Raw genomic sequence first — 16,064 nt, forward strand, 5'->3', positions numbered from 1 at the left:
GGATCAAAATCTCATGACGTCATGGTACTGAGTCTGGGACCCAGTGTTTGTGTTTTTCTGGGTTTTGTATATTCTTCGATTTAGTGTTTTCTATGGTTTAGGCTACGTCCACACGTACACGGGTATTTTTGAAAACTGAGATTTCCCGTTTTCGTTTTAAAAAATAATCTCGTCCACACGTAAAGGCAGAAATGAAGGAAAACGCTGCTAGGAACATGCCAAAGCAGCAGGTGGCGCTATATTCCTAACCGTGTAGAAATGTTGGCCAATCAGAAGTCTAGAAGCCTCGGTGGGAAAAAGTAAACAAAGCTGGAGCATAGAAGCAGAACAGAGTCGTATGTGTGGAGGGACAGTAACTGTGTGTGTATATGTAAGCATTTAAACACTGCAGAGAGAACAATTAACAGTAACAGTATTGTAGAAATTCATTTCACTGAAACAATAACGTGGCGCACAGTGTGACGTCAAAAAAAGGCGCACACCTTTGACGCTGCGCTTTCTCCGTTTTCGCATCCACACGTAAATGCAAAAACTGAGTTTTTAAAAATATCCACCCTGGCCGGAGTTTTTAAAAATCTCCGTTTTCAGTGACCAAAGACGCTGTTTACGTGTGGACGAAAGGTGCAAACGCACAGAAAAATCTGCGTTTTCAAAAATACCCAGGTACGTGTGGACGTAGCCCAAGTCTCTTGTAGTTCTAGCTCCCTAAGTTCTCTTGTATTTAGTGATTTCTTGTTTCCAGATTTGTTACTGTGCCTCCTCCTGTGTTCCACGTCTAGTTAAGTTTTCATGTCTGCTCTTCCACAGCTCCAGTGTCTAGTCTGCGTTTCTGTTTGGATAGTTCCTTGTCTTGTGTACAGTGTGTTCAGTTTTGCTACCTCTCGGTTCTGTGTGTGTGATTAGCACTAGCTGTGTTTCCCTCCTGGTTTCCATCCCCCTGGTTTTAGTGTTTATTTGCTTAGTTTCCCCAGTTTAGGCATTCCTCTGTTTAGTTTGAAATCCGTGTTTTTGTGTTTCTGCCAAAATAAACGGCACACTTTCAGTTTAAATCCAGATTCTGTTTCCATCGTCTGCTTTTGGGTTCACATCTATCTAATCAGCTGGAGGTCAGATGCATCAGGTCCTGTGTGAGGTCTTTGCTGGATTTTCCTTTTCTTGAGGACATGACTTTCAGATACGACTCCTCAGCAGCAGATACCCTTTTAGGCCACTTCTTCCTCCACTTGTTATTTTGTAATAACAGTTATTTGAAATAACCTTGCCGGTGCAAAAGTACCATTACATGCCTGTCAAACTGTGTTATCTGTCTTTCAACTAAAGAAATGAGAACAAATTATGTGTTTTTGTGGCAGGCTGCTAGTAACAAAGTGCCTAAAGATTTAACACGGGTTCTTTGCTGCGTTGTCCAGAGGAAATAGATCACATTTTACAGCTGCACTTTAATGCAACAGGTGAAATAACCCCTGCAGTCACGAGACACTCTTTTTGTGCTGTGGTAGACTGTGTTATATTGTTCATGTTATTTTTCTCACACTTCAGATCTTTTCAAGTTAACATTTGGTGTTAGACGTACAAATACCAAAATCAAAGGTAAGCAAAGAGAATCTGTTTGTCTCCCAAATTATAGACTTTTCTGTGTGTGTCTGTTTTTTTAAACTCCATAAAAATCCCCCAGACTGCTCTGCATGTCCATAAAACATCATGCATACATAATGTCATTACCCAAGGCCATATATTCATATTTTATGTCAAGATTTTTAATTATTTGAACACTTTTATGACCTTATTCGATGATTATGAACTTACAGGAAGAAATAAACAGGTTCATTAGCTCTTTGTCTACTACACTGCCTCAGCTCATTATCAGCTCTTTTTAATGCGAGGGACACAACAGATGAAAACATCACTTTCACTACAAAGCCTAAACTTGGCTTGTCTGAAAGTGGTGCACTGTGAGTTCTCACTTTACGTTATATTCACCTTGCCGTCCTTCAGAGAGAGATCCTGGATATAGTTCTTTGTGGACAGAAAATTTAATTCACTTGCAACTCCTATTAACATTTCACTCAAGCCACAAGTGTGATTATGGCTGTTCTTAACCATCCCTCAGTCTGATATCCATATATCTGTCTCATTCCTCTTTTTCCCCCTGAAAATCCTACTTTTTACTCTGCTATCGCACTGGGGGCTGTGCCGGTGATTAATCAAAGCAGCGAGCTCTGACACATGGCTAAATTGGCTGCTCTAACCTGATATATAACATGGGCTGTAATGCCGTCTAACACAACCAAGTCCTCTGGAGGATCTCACCTAATGCAGAGATTGTGTTGGGTTCGGAGCTCAAGGCGAAAGAAGTTTCGAGCCCCTTTCTCTAATATAATCTTCTTCTAGTACTTTCTGTGTATTTGCCCATGTTATGAGGTCAGAGAACATCCAGATAGAGGAAGGTAAGGGGAAATGGACTCAGTAGCTATCTAGAGAGAGATACGACTTTTATCCTGGCAATAAATCAATGCTTGTATTAATATATTGAGATAGTTTCCATCATCTCGGAGTGGGGATGCAGGAAAAGCTGAATCACTGCAGCATTGCAACATTTGAGCTGGTATAATTTCACTGTGAGTATGCACAAGCTGTATTTTCTGAAGCAAAGCAATTTCATTACATCAAAGCTAGTTTCACTAGTGTTACGAAGACTGTAGTCAACTGAGAGATAAATGGTTATGCAAATTAATTCATGTTCCCCTATTTGTCGTTGCTATTTTAGGTTTTTTAGTTTTTGTTTGTAATTGACTGAAGAGTTTGTCAGTTTTTGCAAAATGTGAGTGTACAGTCAAGCGAGCAGTTCTGCAGTTTTGGCCATGCTTTTGGATTTTGGTTGCATTTATGTTTCTGCACTGCTGTCAGATTCACTTTGTCCTGTTCATTTATACACACATATAATATATCCATGCTCTGTCACCTGCCGTTCTTCATCTACTGCGCAGTCAAGCTTTCCAGTTGTGTTTCCAAGTATTTTTCCTCGTGTTATGTTGTGTCTCAGCATGTTCACTAAAGATTTGGATTTTATCCAAATTAACGTGACAAGATTTTGTCCACGCCTTCGTTGGCCGAGTGGGTACCAATCAACAAAGAAGCCTGTGCTCCAAAATCAACAATTTTCAAGCTCGACTCAGCTTGAAGCTGGGTCTGTGCCATGAAACCAATGAATTTAAATGAACTCTACCAAATGTGCCAAGAAAAAAACAAATGAATATCCAGCCAGAATTATACCAGAAACGTGTTCATGGCTAAAGTGACACAAATATCAGTGTGGATGTGTGTATATATCTGAGCCTGTATGTATGCTTTTGTATACTTTTTTGTGGAGTGGAGAAAATCCAAAATAAATTGAAAGAGTTGTTTTTCAAATTCATTAAAGATGTATGGCGTGCAGTCATTTCAGCCTGGAAAAAGCACAGTTCAAAGAAATCATTAAAATCCAAATTCCATCCATGCCCACGGTGAGTGGATGTAAACTTGATGTCTTTGCATTAAAGATGCAATTTTGTCTTTAATTCTTTTGGCATTTTAAAAAGCTGACTACTGCTTAAAAATAGAAAAGTCCCAATAGCAATAGAACAAAACAAGATATGCTTCACTGTGTATTACATAAGTAAATATTGCACAGTTGCAATTCTCTTTTCTTCTGTATTTATTACTCTGTTTCTGAACATGTTTTAGTTGCCCTGTCAGCTCTCTGCCTATAAATTTATACTTTGTACCGTTCAGCCAAAGGCAACACGGTTTTAACTGAAGCAGAAGTTCAATTTTTTTGACTGAAGCCATTTTTTTCTTATGTATTTGTGTGTGTATCAGAGAAAACAGGACACCAGTGACCTGGCAGGACCACTGTGCCTTCTCAAAGCACACAGCTGATTTAACAGGGATGTTAAACATCTGTGAAAGTTCAGCAAGGATAACTTAAAAACACAAAAACAGACATTTCAACCTTTATCCGTCTTTTTTCTTTCATCCTTACCTGAGCGACCATCTCTCTGGATATCCACATGATGCCAGGAGCCGTCGTTGACCTTCGCCTGCGTTGCTTTGACCTTGATAGTCCCGGAGCCCATGTCTAGCAGCAAGTAGAGCCCTCCATCGAGCAACTCCACTGCAAAGAAGTCCACCTTGTTGTTCTTCTGGCCCTTCGCGTCCCTCCTGTTCTGAGGCTTACCGTGGGTGAAGAGGATCAGCCCGTTGGGTTCGGAGGTGCGGAAGTCAAAGGAGATGGAGCCCACGCGCTTGGTGTTCCATTTTGGCAAGGCCAGGTAGGACTCCGGGGTCTCGAAGTTGATGGGGTCGAGGGTGGGAACGTTTTCGCACTTGAAGACCACGTCACCCTGGAGCTTCATCTTGGGGTCGACAATGCGGGCAAGGCGGGAGAGCTCCAGGCGGATATCGTTGTTCTTGTACACCACCTGTGGAGGATATATGGAGAAAACGATCACCTAGAATCCTGATTACTGTACTTCCTCTTCCTTTTTCAAAGCTTATTTCCAATGTTTCTGTATAAGAAATGATTCGCCGGTGCAGCAACGGTAAATAACTATGGAAATGAATTGCAGTTCGTTTCAAAGTGCAATAGTATAGCATCATGTTGACATTATTATATACTGCAAATTAAAGGGCAGCTGGATCAATAAAACTAATATATATGTAAAGCTTTGATTGTCTCAGTCATTTTTCTATTCCCGCTTCAATTCATCTACGACAAAAAGGAGATGCACGACTATTTCTTTTGGGCTTGATTGAACACCTACTCACTGAGTGAACTGTGAGACGTGATGGCTAAATTATTAGCGAGTCATTCCCTGTAATGTTCAAAAAGACCAGCCTTGATAAACCGAGGGTGAAACCCCACAGGAGGATCTATATCCAATATCATATTTATTTACCAGCAATAAATTTACACCAACCCTCTAATCCATCAAAGAAGAAAGCAGCGCCACATTATAGTCAAATACAACAAAATACCACAGATATGGGCTGCAGAATATTGTCAATTGGAATCCATTGATGCAGAAAATTAATGGGTTTTTTTCCCTCTTTTTTTTTCTGAGGAGGAAGAGAGGCTTTTTCGGGTATATAGGGCAGTGTATGCGCAGGAAACAGCAACACTGTTAGAGCGAGCACAGCTGTCAGCCAACAGATTGTACTTCTGTGGGATTACTGATAATCCTGGAAGATTTGACAGTAAATCAACACAGGTGACCCAAGCGCTGAGGAGGACTGAGGGGAGCGGGTTGGGTTGAGAGGGGTGTAATGTGTGTGTGTTTGTGTGTTAAGGGGGAGGCAACAAGTTCCAACAACAAGCTAGTGAGAACAAGGGCAGCAAACATGTCAAGACACAAGTAAAAAGGTCAAATAGGGTCCTGTGTGTGTGTGTGTGTGTGTGTGTGCGTGCAGTACAGAACAAGTAATGCAGACGTCAGTGCAGTTAATGACCACATGTAATCTCCTGAACATGAACACAACAAAATACGCTCACACTGTCAAGCTTTGTTAATCCACTGGTTATTAGGGGTGGGGGAAAAATGGATACTTTGTAGCATGGTGCTTGTTCTGGATTGGTGTTGAAACAATAATAATGGATTATTATTGGATGCCATATCGCACCATTGGCCAACACCAGTAGGCACGGTAGGGTAAAGTGTCTTGCCCAAGGACACAACGACCAGGACAGAGAGCCCAGGGATCGAACCGGCGACCTTCCGGTTACAGATACACTTCCCAACCCCCTGAGCCATGGTCGCTTTGGGATTATATTAAATCCCAAAAGTAAATAATATATAAATAAAGTTATTAGAGCTGTTCCTCATCGTAGAACTCTTTTGAAATGTTTTTATTAAGAAGTAGAAGCTAAAGAGTGTCAAAACTGAAACAGTATTTAAGCCTCTGGTTTTCTATATGTGTTAATGGTAAGGCTTAAATTGATTGTAATGACAAGTAGTTGAATTTATGTCTTTAATGATGAATAGAAACTACACTTGCACTTGTCTTTTTTAATCATTTGCACTGGACACTAGGGGTGGGGGAAAAATGGATACTGTGTAGCATGGTGATATTTTGTTTGCTAATAATGTATGGATACAGGGACAGCAGAAATCGATACTTTGTTACAAAAAAGGTTTTTGTGCTCTGACTTCAGAGCATGTTGATCCTTTTTCTGAGCAAGAATCCTGACATTCCTTCACTGTCCAAATGTGTTTAACTTGTTTATGGCAGCAATAAACATGACAGTTTACTTATTTTAATTTAAGACATGTTTTATTTTAATTAAGTTTAAAACTTTTTTATTTAATGTAAAATTATATTTTGTTTTAATTTACTTTCAAATTCTTCAGTTGCTGAAGGGGCTGCATAGTTTTCATAAACTGCATAGTTCAGAATAGCTATAATTGTACCAGATGGTTGATTCAGTTAAGTTGGACTAGACTGTAATACAAACCGTTCAGTTTGTCAACAATCAAACTGAAATGAGAGAAAGACTGAGTGTGAGACTTTGATATTAGAGAAAATGAATATTGATAAAGTTTACCTTTATGTACAGAATCTGAATATCGCAAAATATTTTAAAAAATTGCAATAATATCGTATCGTGCGTTAAGTATTGTGATAATATCGTATCGTGGGATGTATGGTGATTCCCACCTCTACTGGTTATGTACTATTACAGGTGATTTCACTTTCAAATACACAGTAAAAGAAACCCTCTGAATTAAAAAAGAACATTTATAAAGAATAGCAAGAGGAGACAAAAGTACACTAACAAAGAAAACCAAAGCCAACTGAAACACAACGCAGCGATTTAATTGAGACGTTTACTGTAAAGTTCATGGGGTATAGGCCTGTGGCTTCAACTTTCAGTAAGAACACAAACTGGAAAAAGGTGCCTGAGATACATTTTGGGAATACTGGAAGCCGCCAGTGCTACCCCTCAGCCTTTAGTAGATACATTTATGTTATCAATTTCAAACTCTGACTTATTGCATTCAAAATCTTGCACCGCCGGGTCGTCGCAGCGTGACGACAACACCCCATCAGCCTTTTACAGGTGAGGGTTAATAAAAGGTTTCTTAGATTACTTAAAGCTACTCAAAAACTACTTGATAACCAGGCCCAGCCAGTCTTAAATTTTCAATCTAATCAAAAGCAAAGGTTGTGTATTTGTTTAAAAAAATTATTTAAAAAAAACATTAATACCACAGGCTGGTGGCTATAAATTGCAAATGCTATCTAGTCTTAAGGCCACTGTGTAACCCACCTGCCACTTAGACACAAACGTCAATAGCTAATAGGTACTAACCGCTTCCTAACAGCAGTTTTGATTAGCTTTTATGTCAATAAATAGACTTATATAAATATGTAACTGGCAAAGAAATAATATGTAATAACTGTGAGTAATTTCAAACTGAATTTCTATTACTGCGCCCACCTTTGCGGGGGAATGCTAAAAAATTGCAATGCAAGCAAAGATACAAGTAACATGTATGAAAAATACATAAAAATAAAATCCAAATGCTTATCTGTCAAACACACAGTCCCCAGTACTATTTAAAATAAATAAATCAAAGCAAAAGCTTATAAGTAAGAAGTATTTTCTAGAAACTGTTTGGTGACTTAAACGAATGCTTTTGTGTACACTGGTTCACTGTCATGGCTTACTGGCACACTTAATGGAACTGGGCCATCGTTAATTAATCCCGTGCTCTTTTTTTTATTTTACTGAAACATGTCAAAATCAGGATTTTTGTCTCCCATCCTGCCAAAAACAAGAAAAAATACTCAATAAATAAACCAGTATGCATTTAAAAACAGCAAATCGGCATTAAAAATTAATAATATGTGACACAGACCGACATTTCCTCTTTTAATTTGCTTCTGTATTTATTTCTGTTTACTTAGCCATGCTTTTATTTCTTTGCCAATTTATTTCCTCAGAGTTATTTATGTCTTTCTGCTTCACTACGCAAACGAGGGAGAGTGTAATTCGAAGGACGCCACAGGGTCAAGTCTTCACGTATTGGCGGGACAGAAGTGAGCATGAAGAATGCATGGCGTTTTATTTATTCTGGATGTTGGCAGCTTTGGTCCTCCGTACTACACAGAAGAAGGTTTAGGCAATAAATCAAACAGTAAAAAGCAATAAAGTGTTTGCATATGCTAAATATGCTAATATGACCCATGGCTTGGGGGGGTCGTTTCTGCCCCCCACTCAGTTCTGAGAGATCTGAGAGATTTTTTTGTTTGTTTTTTTGCTCTCTGGTAATTATCAATCAGCAGCAGCAGCAGCAACATTTGTACTTACCCAAGTAAATGCAACGCACGTTCTGAGATGATGATAAGCGCCAGATGAAAAATGGGGGATGATTTTGAATTTCTTTTTTTTTTTTTAAGACTGAAATGCTGCAGCCGCCCTGTAGCTCTAACATATTTGAGCTTTAACCATCATTACTGAACTCTCTGAAACACTGACGTTTTTACCATGTTTTCTTCTGAAGCCCGATACCTTGGATTCCAATTCCGGCACGCTTAAGACCACTCTTGGGCAAGAGAACAAACTGAATATTACATGAAAAGAGAAAGAAGAAGAAAGAGATGCTTTAATGCTACTCATTTGCAATGAAGAACTTTTTTCTTTAATAGTACAGGGATAGTGACTGTGCGGTTCTTAGATGTAAATTGCTCAAACTTGCCAAAGTTCCAAGGCACTATGTCTATATCTTTGAGAAATAACAAGTAGACATGGAAAGAGGAATTAAGCCCTGAGTTTCGTTCAGGTTTCTATCCGACGAACAACAGTTTGTCTCGTGCTCTGAAAACCTCAGTTTGTTTAACTCATGACTAACCTGCCCTCCGGCTTCATTTTCTTGACAGTGTGAAGTCTTTACAAACTCTCCGAGGCGCAGCAGTGTTGTTCGAGGGTGCGATAATCTTCCAATCAACCATCCCTGATCTGTTTTGGAATTATGATTTCGTCCGTCCCGCTGCAGGCTGATCGATAATGTAATCGAAATTTTGTTATAACAGAAGAATGGACTACTGCGGCTGTACGCGCTTCATCTTTCCCTTTGTTATTGCTGAGCTTTGTTACGCTATCTTTTAGCCAGCAGCCTTGTGGGGCTCATTCATAATGCACGCACAGGGGGACTGTAACAGCTCCATAAAGTCCAGATCCTCCACGGATTGAGTATTGATCGGGACACAGTAAAGCTACAAGGAGAAAGGTATAGAGCAAGGGTAGGTTGGTGGAAGTGTAGGCTTTGTGCACACAAACAGGCATGGGTACGCGCGCACACACACACACACACACACACACACACACACACACACACACACACGCTCTCCTCCCTAATCTACTTCAGATGAGTGCTCATGTCCTTTCGGCCCCAAACACAGCTGCTGTCAGCTGCTGATTTAACCCTAGTGTTAATGAAGGAGCAGGAAAATTCCAGTGCAGTGAAGACACACAACAACATTCACACACTTACAAAGGCAGCCTCGCAGGGGGACATGGCAATTTGTTCAAGTGTGCACACACAGACCCACAAAACCAGTACGTTCTTTTGGATGTGAACAGATCCAAACGCACAAGCCGCCATGTACACAGACATACGCACAATCTGTTTGTCGAGATAGTCGGAAAGCAAACAGATGTTTTGTCACACGTGCATTTAACATAGGCAGCGTGCAAATGTAGCATTGTGATTCTCAAAGTAGCAAAGCATGACATTTCTGAGACACGTCTTTCAAGAAATAATGAATCGGTAACTAATGGGAGAGATAGTTTATGATTTGGGCGAAGCCTTAATGTGGCAACACTGAGGCACAGCGCTTCAGTTTGTTGACATGGTGCATTATTCATTGCAGCATCCACAGGGAGGCGTTCCTGTTTGCGCTGTCACATGATCTTGGCCATGGAGTCATTACTGACCCTCCCGTTTAAAATACTGTCCTCTGGCTGCGTGCAGGGATGACATGACAACCATACAAATGATGGTAACACATATCACATATTATCATAAATAACTGTGCAGTTGTCCTTTTTTTGCAGTGCATACCGTTCTGCACCAAACACTCGTAATTTATTGTAATTTTAGTTCAATTAACTCACCAAATTTGACTGACAGTAATATTGCAATTATTCCTCATTTTAAAATGTTGGTATTTCATTATTGTTATCGTTTTTTGACCAAGATAACTGTGAAGTGACAATATGAGATTGTGAAAGCCCTGTCTCTATGGCTACCCCCCCGTCACCTCAGCACTATTGACGGTTACACCTGTGGGGATCGTTAGTCTCTCACTTCCTTCTGTTGCAGCATCAAGTCAAATAAACAGTCAAAAGTGGCACCACAGCAAAAGCAGTACAAGATGAGTGGTTTACTGTACATCACACAGGAGTGTTTTTCAGCCTTAAACATGACGGGACATCACTTTTAACAGAAGTCTATTTGCTTTAATCTTATGAGGACATCTACAAGAATTTTATGAAGAACCGAAGGCTGACGCTGTGCTCGAACACATCCTGTGTACACACTGTGCTCATCAGAGGTGCTTCAGATGTTACTCTGAGAGATGCTCACTGTTAAATCAGTCGTATCCCTCCTGTTTCAGGGCAACACCCAAACCACCCACATGTGCCGTGCAATCCTTCCTGTACCGCAGCATGCTATCGCTATTACAGTTTAAGCACATTTCACTACTCGTGTGCAGCGTAGAGGACTCTCACTGACTCTGACCACAGATTTTAACCAATGTGTTTTTCAGTTTTTTAAAGCTTACTGACTTAAATCCACTCGGCTGTGTCATCTGTCAAATACTGAACCTGAAACATTTTATCTATGATCACACTTTTGCTCTTCAGCTGATTAAAGCGTTGCAGCACTGTACACTTTGGGCTTGTGTCACACAGGCTAATCTCCAGGTGCTTGAGATTCTGGTATTTTTTGTTAACATTTTTTTAACAGTTTTCTATATCAATTGCGTCACAGTTAACGTGCACGTTTTTGTTATCCCTGTCAGTCAATGATCTTTAACAAGTGTTAACATCAATACTTCTGCATCATTACTCATCAAAGAATATTAGGGTACACTGAAAAAAAGTAAATTGGGTGGTTGTTACATTTACAAAAGTCTAACTTGTAGTTTGAACAAAATAGTTTCACGTTTCTATGGTGAACATAATTAAATCATGTAGGATCTGCATGAAATTCAACAACTTAATTTGTTCTTGTTGAGATGACATGATGCAATCTAGTGAGACTAGTTAGTTGCCTGGACTCACAAAATTCACAACATCACTCAAGATTTCCAACCACAGGAAAATCACCAGGGTTATAAGAGGCAGACAACTATACACACACCATCTGTATGCTACTGCTATTTATTGTGGTTTAACCTGTCGAGGACAAAAAGGAAAAGCCCTGTAATCATAGCTTTGCTACTTTTGTTAAGCCTGGATCGACATCTCGGTGGCATGGTGGTAACATTGTTACCTCACAACAAGAAGGTCTGGCTGTTTGCAGTGGCTTCTCTCTGGTTTCCTCCCACAGTTAAAAGTCATGCAAGTATTAGGGTTAGGTTAATTGGTAAATCTAAATTACCCATAAGTCTGAGACTACGTCCACACGTAGTATTTTTGAAAACGCAGATTTTTCTGTGCTTTTGCACCTTTCGTCCACACGTAAACGGCGTTTTCGGTCACTGAAAACGGAGATTTCTAAAAACGCCTGCCAGGGTGGATATTTTCTAAAACTTCGTTTTTGCATTTACGTGTGGACGAGAAAAACGGAGAAAAGGCAGCGTCAAAGGTGTGCGCCTTTTTTGACGTCACAGTGTGCGCCACGTTATTGTTTCGGTGAAATGAATTTCTACAATACTGTTACTGTTACTTGTTCTCTCTGCAGTGTTTAAATACTTACATATACACACACAGTTACTGTCCCTCCACACACACGACTCGGTTCTGCTTCTATGCCCCAGCTTTGTTTACTATTTCCCACCGAGGCTTCTAGACTTCTGATTGGCCAACATTTCTGCACGGTTAGGAATATAGCGCCACCTGTTGCTTTGGCATGTTCCTAGCAGCGTTTTCCTTCATTTCTGCCTTTACGTGTGGACGGGATTATTTTTTAAAATGAAAACGGAAAATCTCTGTTTTCAAAAATACCCGTGTACGTGTGGACGTAGCCTGAATGTGAGTGCAGATGGTTGTTAGTCTCTATGTGACAGAGACCACCACCATTTATAGGTCATTAGAAATGGTGGTGGGTTGCACCTTACAAAGTCTGCACTGGATCATCATGTGTGAAATACTTCAGCAAAGTCTGAAGCAAGGAGTCGTGAACTCGATTTCTGTATTGTATTCATATATAACAAGTACAGAATTTCACCCGTGTTACCCAATGGCTCCAAATAACTCAAAAAAAACTACATCTGTTTTTAGCTGTGCTCCTTCAAAAGAGTTACAAAACAGATCTAATTTTATCGACTCTAAAAACATCTCGCCGTTATCACAGCCACAACTGTGCTGTCCACGAGCAAGTGGTTGTAGAATTTAAAAATATCTTTCAGCAATTTTATTTTTATCACATTATATAAGATTTACAGGTAGCCTGTGATTCGGGCCGCATAAGGTGTTTTGTACAAAAGGAGTCACCTGGAGCCAAATCCTCTAAACAGAAACTGTTTACCAGTGGCACAGCTTAGCCCTGTGGGGGCGCGTGATGGGGAAAGGTGAAGGTATTCCATTAAAGTCTTTGTTTGCACCCATCCATCACTGTGTTCCCCTCGAAGGAGATATTAAAAAAAAGTCAAATTATTAAAAGGACAGGGTGACATTTGCATTTGTAATAGAGGGGGAAAGCAGCACTGCCTGAACATACAGCAGTGAATAACACAAAACTGATGACGACATCGTTTCTCTCAAATGTCAAATAGTGGTCTCTTGCCCCTTTTCTTTTTCTCACTTACTCATCATACTCTCCATGTCCATCCATCCTGATGTTCTCTCCACCTGCACTTCACTTCTGTCCTCCTACACTCTGTCACCCACCTCCTCTCTTTTTTTAACACTCCCACCTTCTAGCCTGACATACTTGCTTCCCTGATTGTTACTCAACATCCTCTTTCTCTGCTTCCACCTCTTGGATGCTGCTCCTCCTCTCCTGACAGGGTTGACACTGTATTCCCCGGCCGCCCCCATAGTCTGCCACTGCGCAGTGCTGCCCTGTGCTTGAAGGGGCCTGGAGTGAGAGTTCAAAGGGGCTGCAGAAGGCACAGACTGCACGGCACTACCAAACATCAGGCTGACCAGAGTGTGCCCACTGGCCAGTCGGTCACGTGATACACCGCGGCCCACATGGCGGAACACGAGTGTGGGTGGGACATGTGTGCTTGCATCGTGTATGGATGAGATCCTATGTAGCCTGCGGGCGCAGATGAGTGCAGCGAAGACTGAATAGGACAGCGGTTGTGATGGCGGCACGCAGGCATCTCTTTTGTTATCAGACAAGAAAAGGAAGCATTTGCTCGCTGTGGCGACACATGTCTCCGCCAGCGTATTCATCAGCTTAAAAAGGTGTTCTTTGAAAAAAATGTCTAAAAAGTCTCACAATGAACAGAGACAAACATTCCTGCTTCACCAGCAGTTCAAAGTGCTCGAGCCAGACATTACACACACAGACAGAAACACTGACGCATCTTGATCTGAGCAGCGGGCCAAACTCAACTGAATCATTCCCTCATTATGTGGGGATATTGAGTCCACAGGAAGAGGCGGAGGGGGCAGGAAGGAATAAATACGGACAACAAGAGAGAGGCTGAGAGACAAAGGGATGATACACAGGGAGCGCACGCAGGGGAAATGCACACATGCGTACAATGTGGGACTAATGGAACAATCAAAGAAATACCTTTAATGAATAAGAGTATGAAAGGGAGATCAGGGTGCCACTTGTGAGCAATTTGCACGGTGCTGAGTAGCAGCTGGCATCGTGCCCACTTAATGGAGCTATGTATGATGAACACTTGAGCATCACACGACACTACCACTAACCAAACACACTGTGAATCACTTCGTGATTCTCTGCACCTAACACTCAAGTGCCAGCTAATGCTGAGTCACGCTTGTTGAGATAATAATGGAAACAAACATTTTATACAACCGTCTCCGCATCGTGGCTCAGGAGACATGCAGGCTATTTATCGGCTTCTTTAAAAGCCTGGTGGCTTTTCTCAGAGACAGTGTTTGGGGTGTTTCCAATTAGAAACTAGCCGATGATGAAGATTTAACAGCTAAAAAGATATTTCCTGTGGTGGAAGGACAGAATAATAGATTTGCATTGTCCGTGTTAAGATTTTAAATGGATCCATGTCTCTTTATGTACCAACAAGGACCTCCTAGCAAATGTGTTGGTTTTATTTATTTTATTTTCTAAAAAGGGCAAAAATATTTCCGAAATCCAATCTTGCTATGGAGTACAATATTTTATTATACTGTATTGTTCTTACTGTTATTGTACTATTGTAAGGTGATCTTGAGGGTCTCAAAAGTGCCTATAAAAAAGTTATTATTATCGTTTTTATTATTATTATTATTATTGTTGTTTTAATTATTATTATTATTATTATTATCATTTTTATTATTATTATTATTATTATTAGTAACAATAATAATAATAATAAAAACAATAACAATAATAATAAAAAATATTATTATTATTATTATTATTATTATTATTATTATTATGTAGAGGCCAAACCCCCCCAAACAGAGTGATCCAGCTTCAAGTAGTAAGTATTGCTCGTTGTCATTAATCACTTTATTTAAAATCAGCGGGGGAACTCTTTCACACTTTAGCACTATTATACTACACAATTTATTCATATATTTTTCTATTTTTTTAATGTATAAATAATTTTAAGCAGGGTGGACAATTTTGGGGAATAAATAAATGACTGACTGAGGTTTGAGATACGACGAGTTATCATAACACACATGGTTAATGAGCGCCGGTTTAGCTCAAGCAAGATGAGCAGGCGCCCTGACAGTGGGCGGCGCGGGTTCAACTCCTACCCGTGGCCCTTCAGTTTTAGGGGGCAGGGATAGCTCAGTAGGTGGAGTGCCTGCCCCATGAGCGAACGGCTACCCTGAAGTACCCTTGAGCAAGGTACCGTTTTTACACTACTCCCCGGTAGCCGCCCACTGAGTGAATGGGTTAAATGCAGAGGACTAAGTAATTTCCTACAGGATTAATAAAGTATACATTATTAATAAAAGTATTGTGGGCTTGTCATTTTTGCCTACATCTGAAGAAGGGTAAGCACGCTTAGGTAGCACGACTCCAGCACTTGCTGTATTACTTGTTTGAAAACCTTTGCTGACTTGGTGTGACCTCAGTGGCAAAGATGTAGAGACCAGTCATCGCGTTCCTGACAGCTACTTGCTGCTAGTAACGTGCATTCCCCAACCGTTTGGCAAGTGGTTGCAGGAGGTCACAAAGAGGGTGCTGCACCAAAAACCTCCTGGTGATTGCTTTGGTCACCGGCAGATCGCCATCTTTCAATGCTGTGATTGCAGCCATTCCCCAACTCTCTGTGAATGGTACTCATGGCCATTGATCAGTGGACTTTGTTCAGTGGTTGTTGATCAATGGTCATGACAATTTGCATAATCATGATGAAGGAACTGACCTCCCAGCCCATTGTTCCTTCAGTGGGCTGGTTTCAGTCATTATGCAGATGCACTGTTTATAAGATTGAAACCTGCAGTCAGCTGAGACTGAAGAAGTCACTTGGATGAGTGACGAAACGTTGGCAGATTAGTTTGCAACAGTAAGTCACAACTTTTTACTCTGAAGGTGAACGTTCTGTTTCTGAAGCAATCATAAGGTTTTTGGCACTGAACACTGAATAGCTCTTTTCGTGCTTTGTGCAGTGCTGTCACCTTATTTCACTTACAAACTGCCAGCAGCCACTCAGAATGCACATTTGTACCTACTGAATACCTTGTGTACTGG

The 16,064-nt window shown here is 40.6% G+C and overlaps 1 protein-coding gene and 1 long non-coding RNA gene across 2 annotated transcripts in view; one reads left to right on the forward strand and one right to left on the reverse strand.

The window, feature by feature from the left end:
• Positions 1-16,064, reverse strand: part of nrxn3b (neurexin 3b) — a 358,949-nt gene that overhangs the window by 252,987 nt on the left and 89,898 nt on the right. Inside the window, 1 exon segment of the mRNA XM_085132129.1 lies at positions 4,022-4,460. Within this exon segment, the coding sequence (XP_084988255.1) occupies positions 4,022-4,460 (439 nt within the window).
• The window catches only part of LOC146501287 (uncharacterized), a 157,185-nt gene that overhangs the window by 77,067 nt on the left and 64,054 nt on the right, over positions 1-16,064 (forward strand). The gene's annotated exons all lie outside the window — the stretch shown is intronic.

Source organism: Neolamprologus multifasciatus, chromosome 15 (genome assembly GCF_963576455.1).
Source record: "Neolamprologus multifasciatus chromosome 15, fNeoMul1.2, whole genome shotgun sequence".
NCBI classification, from domain to species: domain Eukaryota; kingdom Metazoa; phylum Chordata; class Actinopteri; order Cichliformes; family Cichlidae; genus Neolamprologus; species Neolamprologus multifasciatus.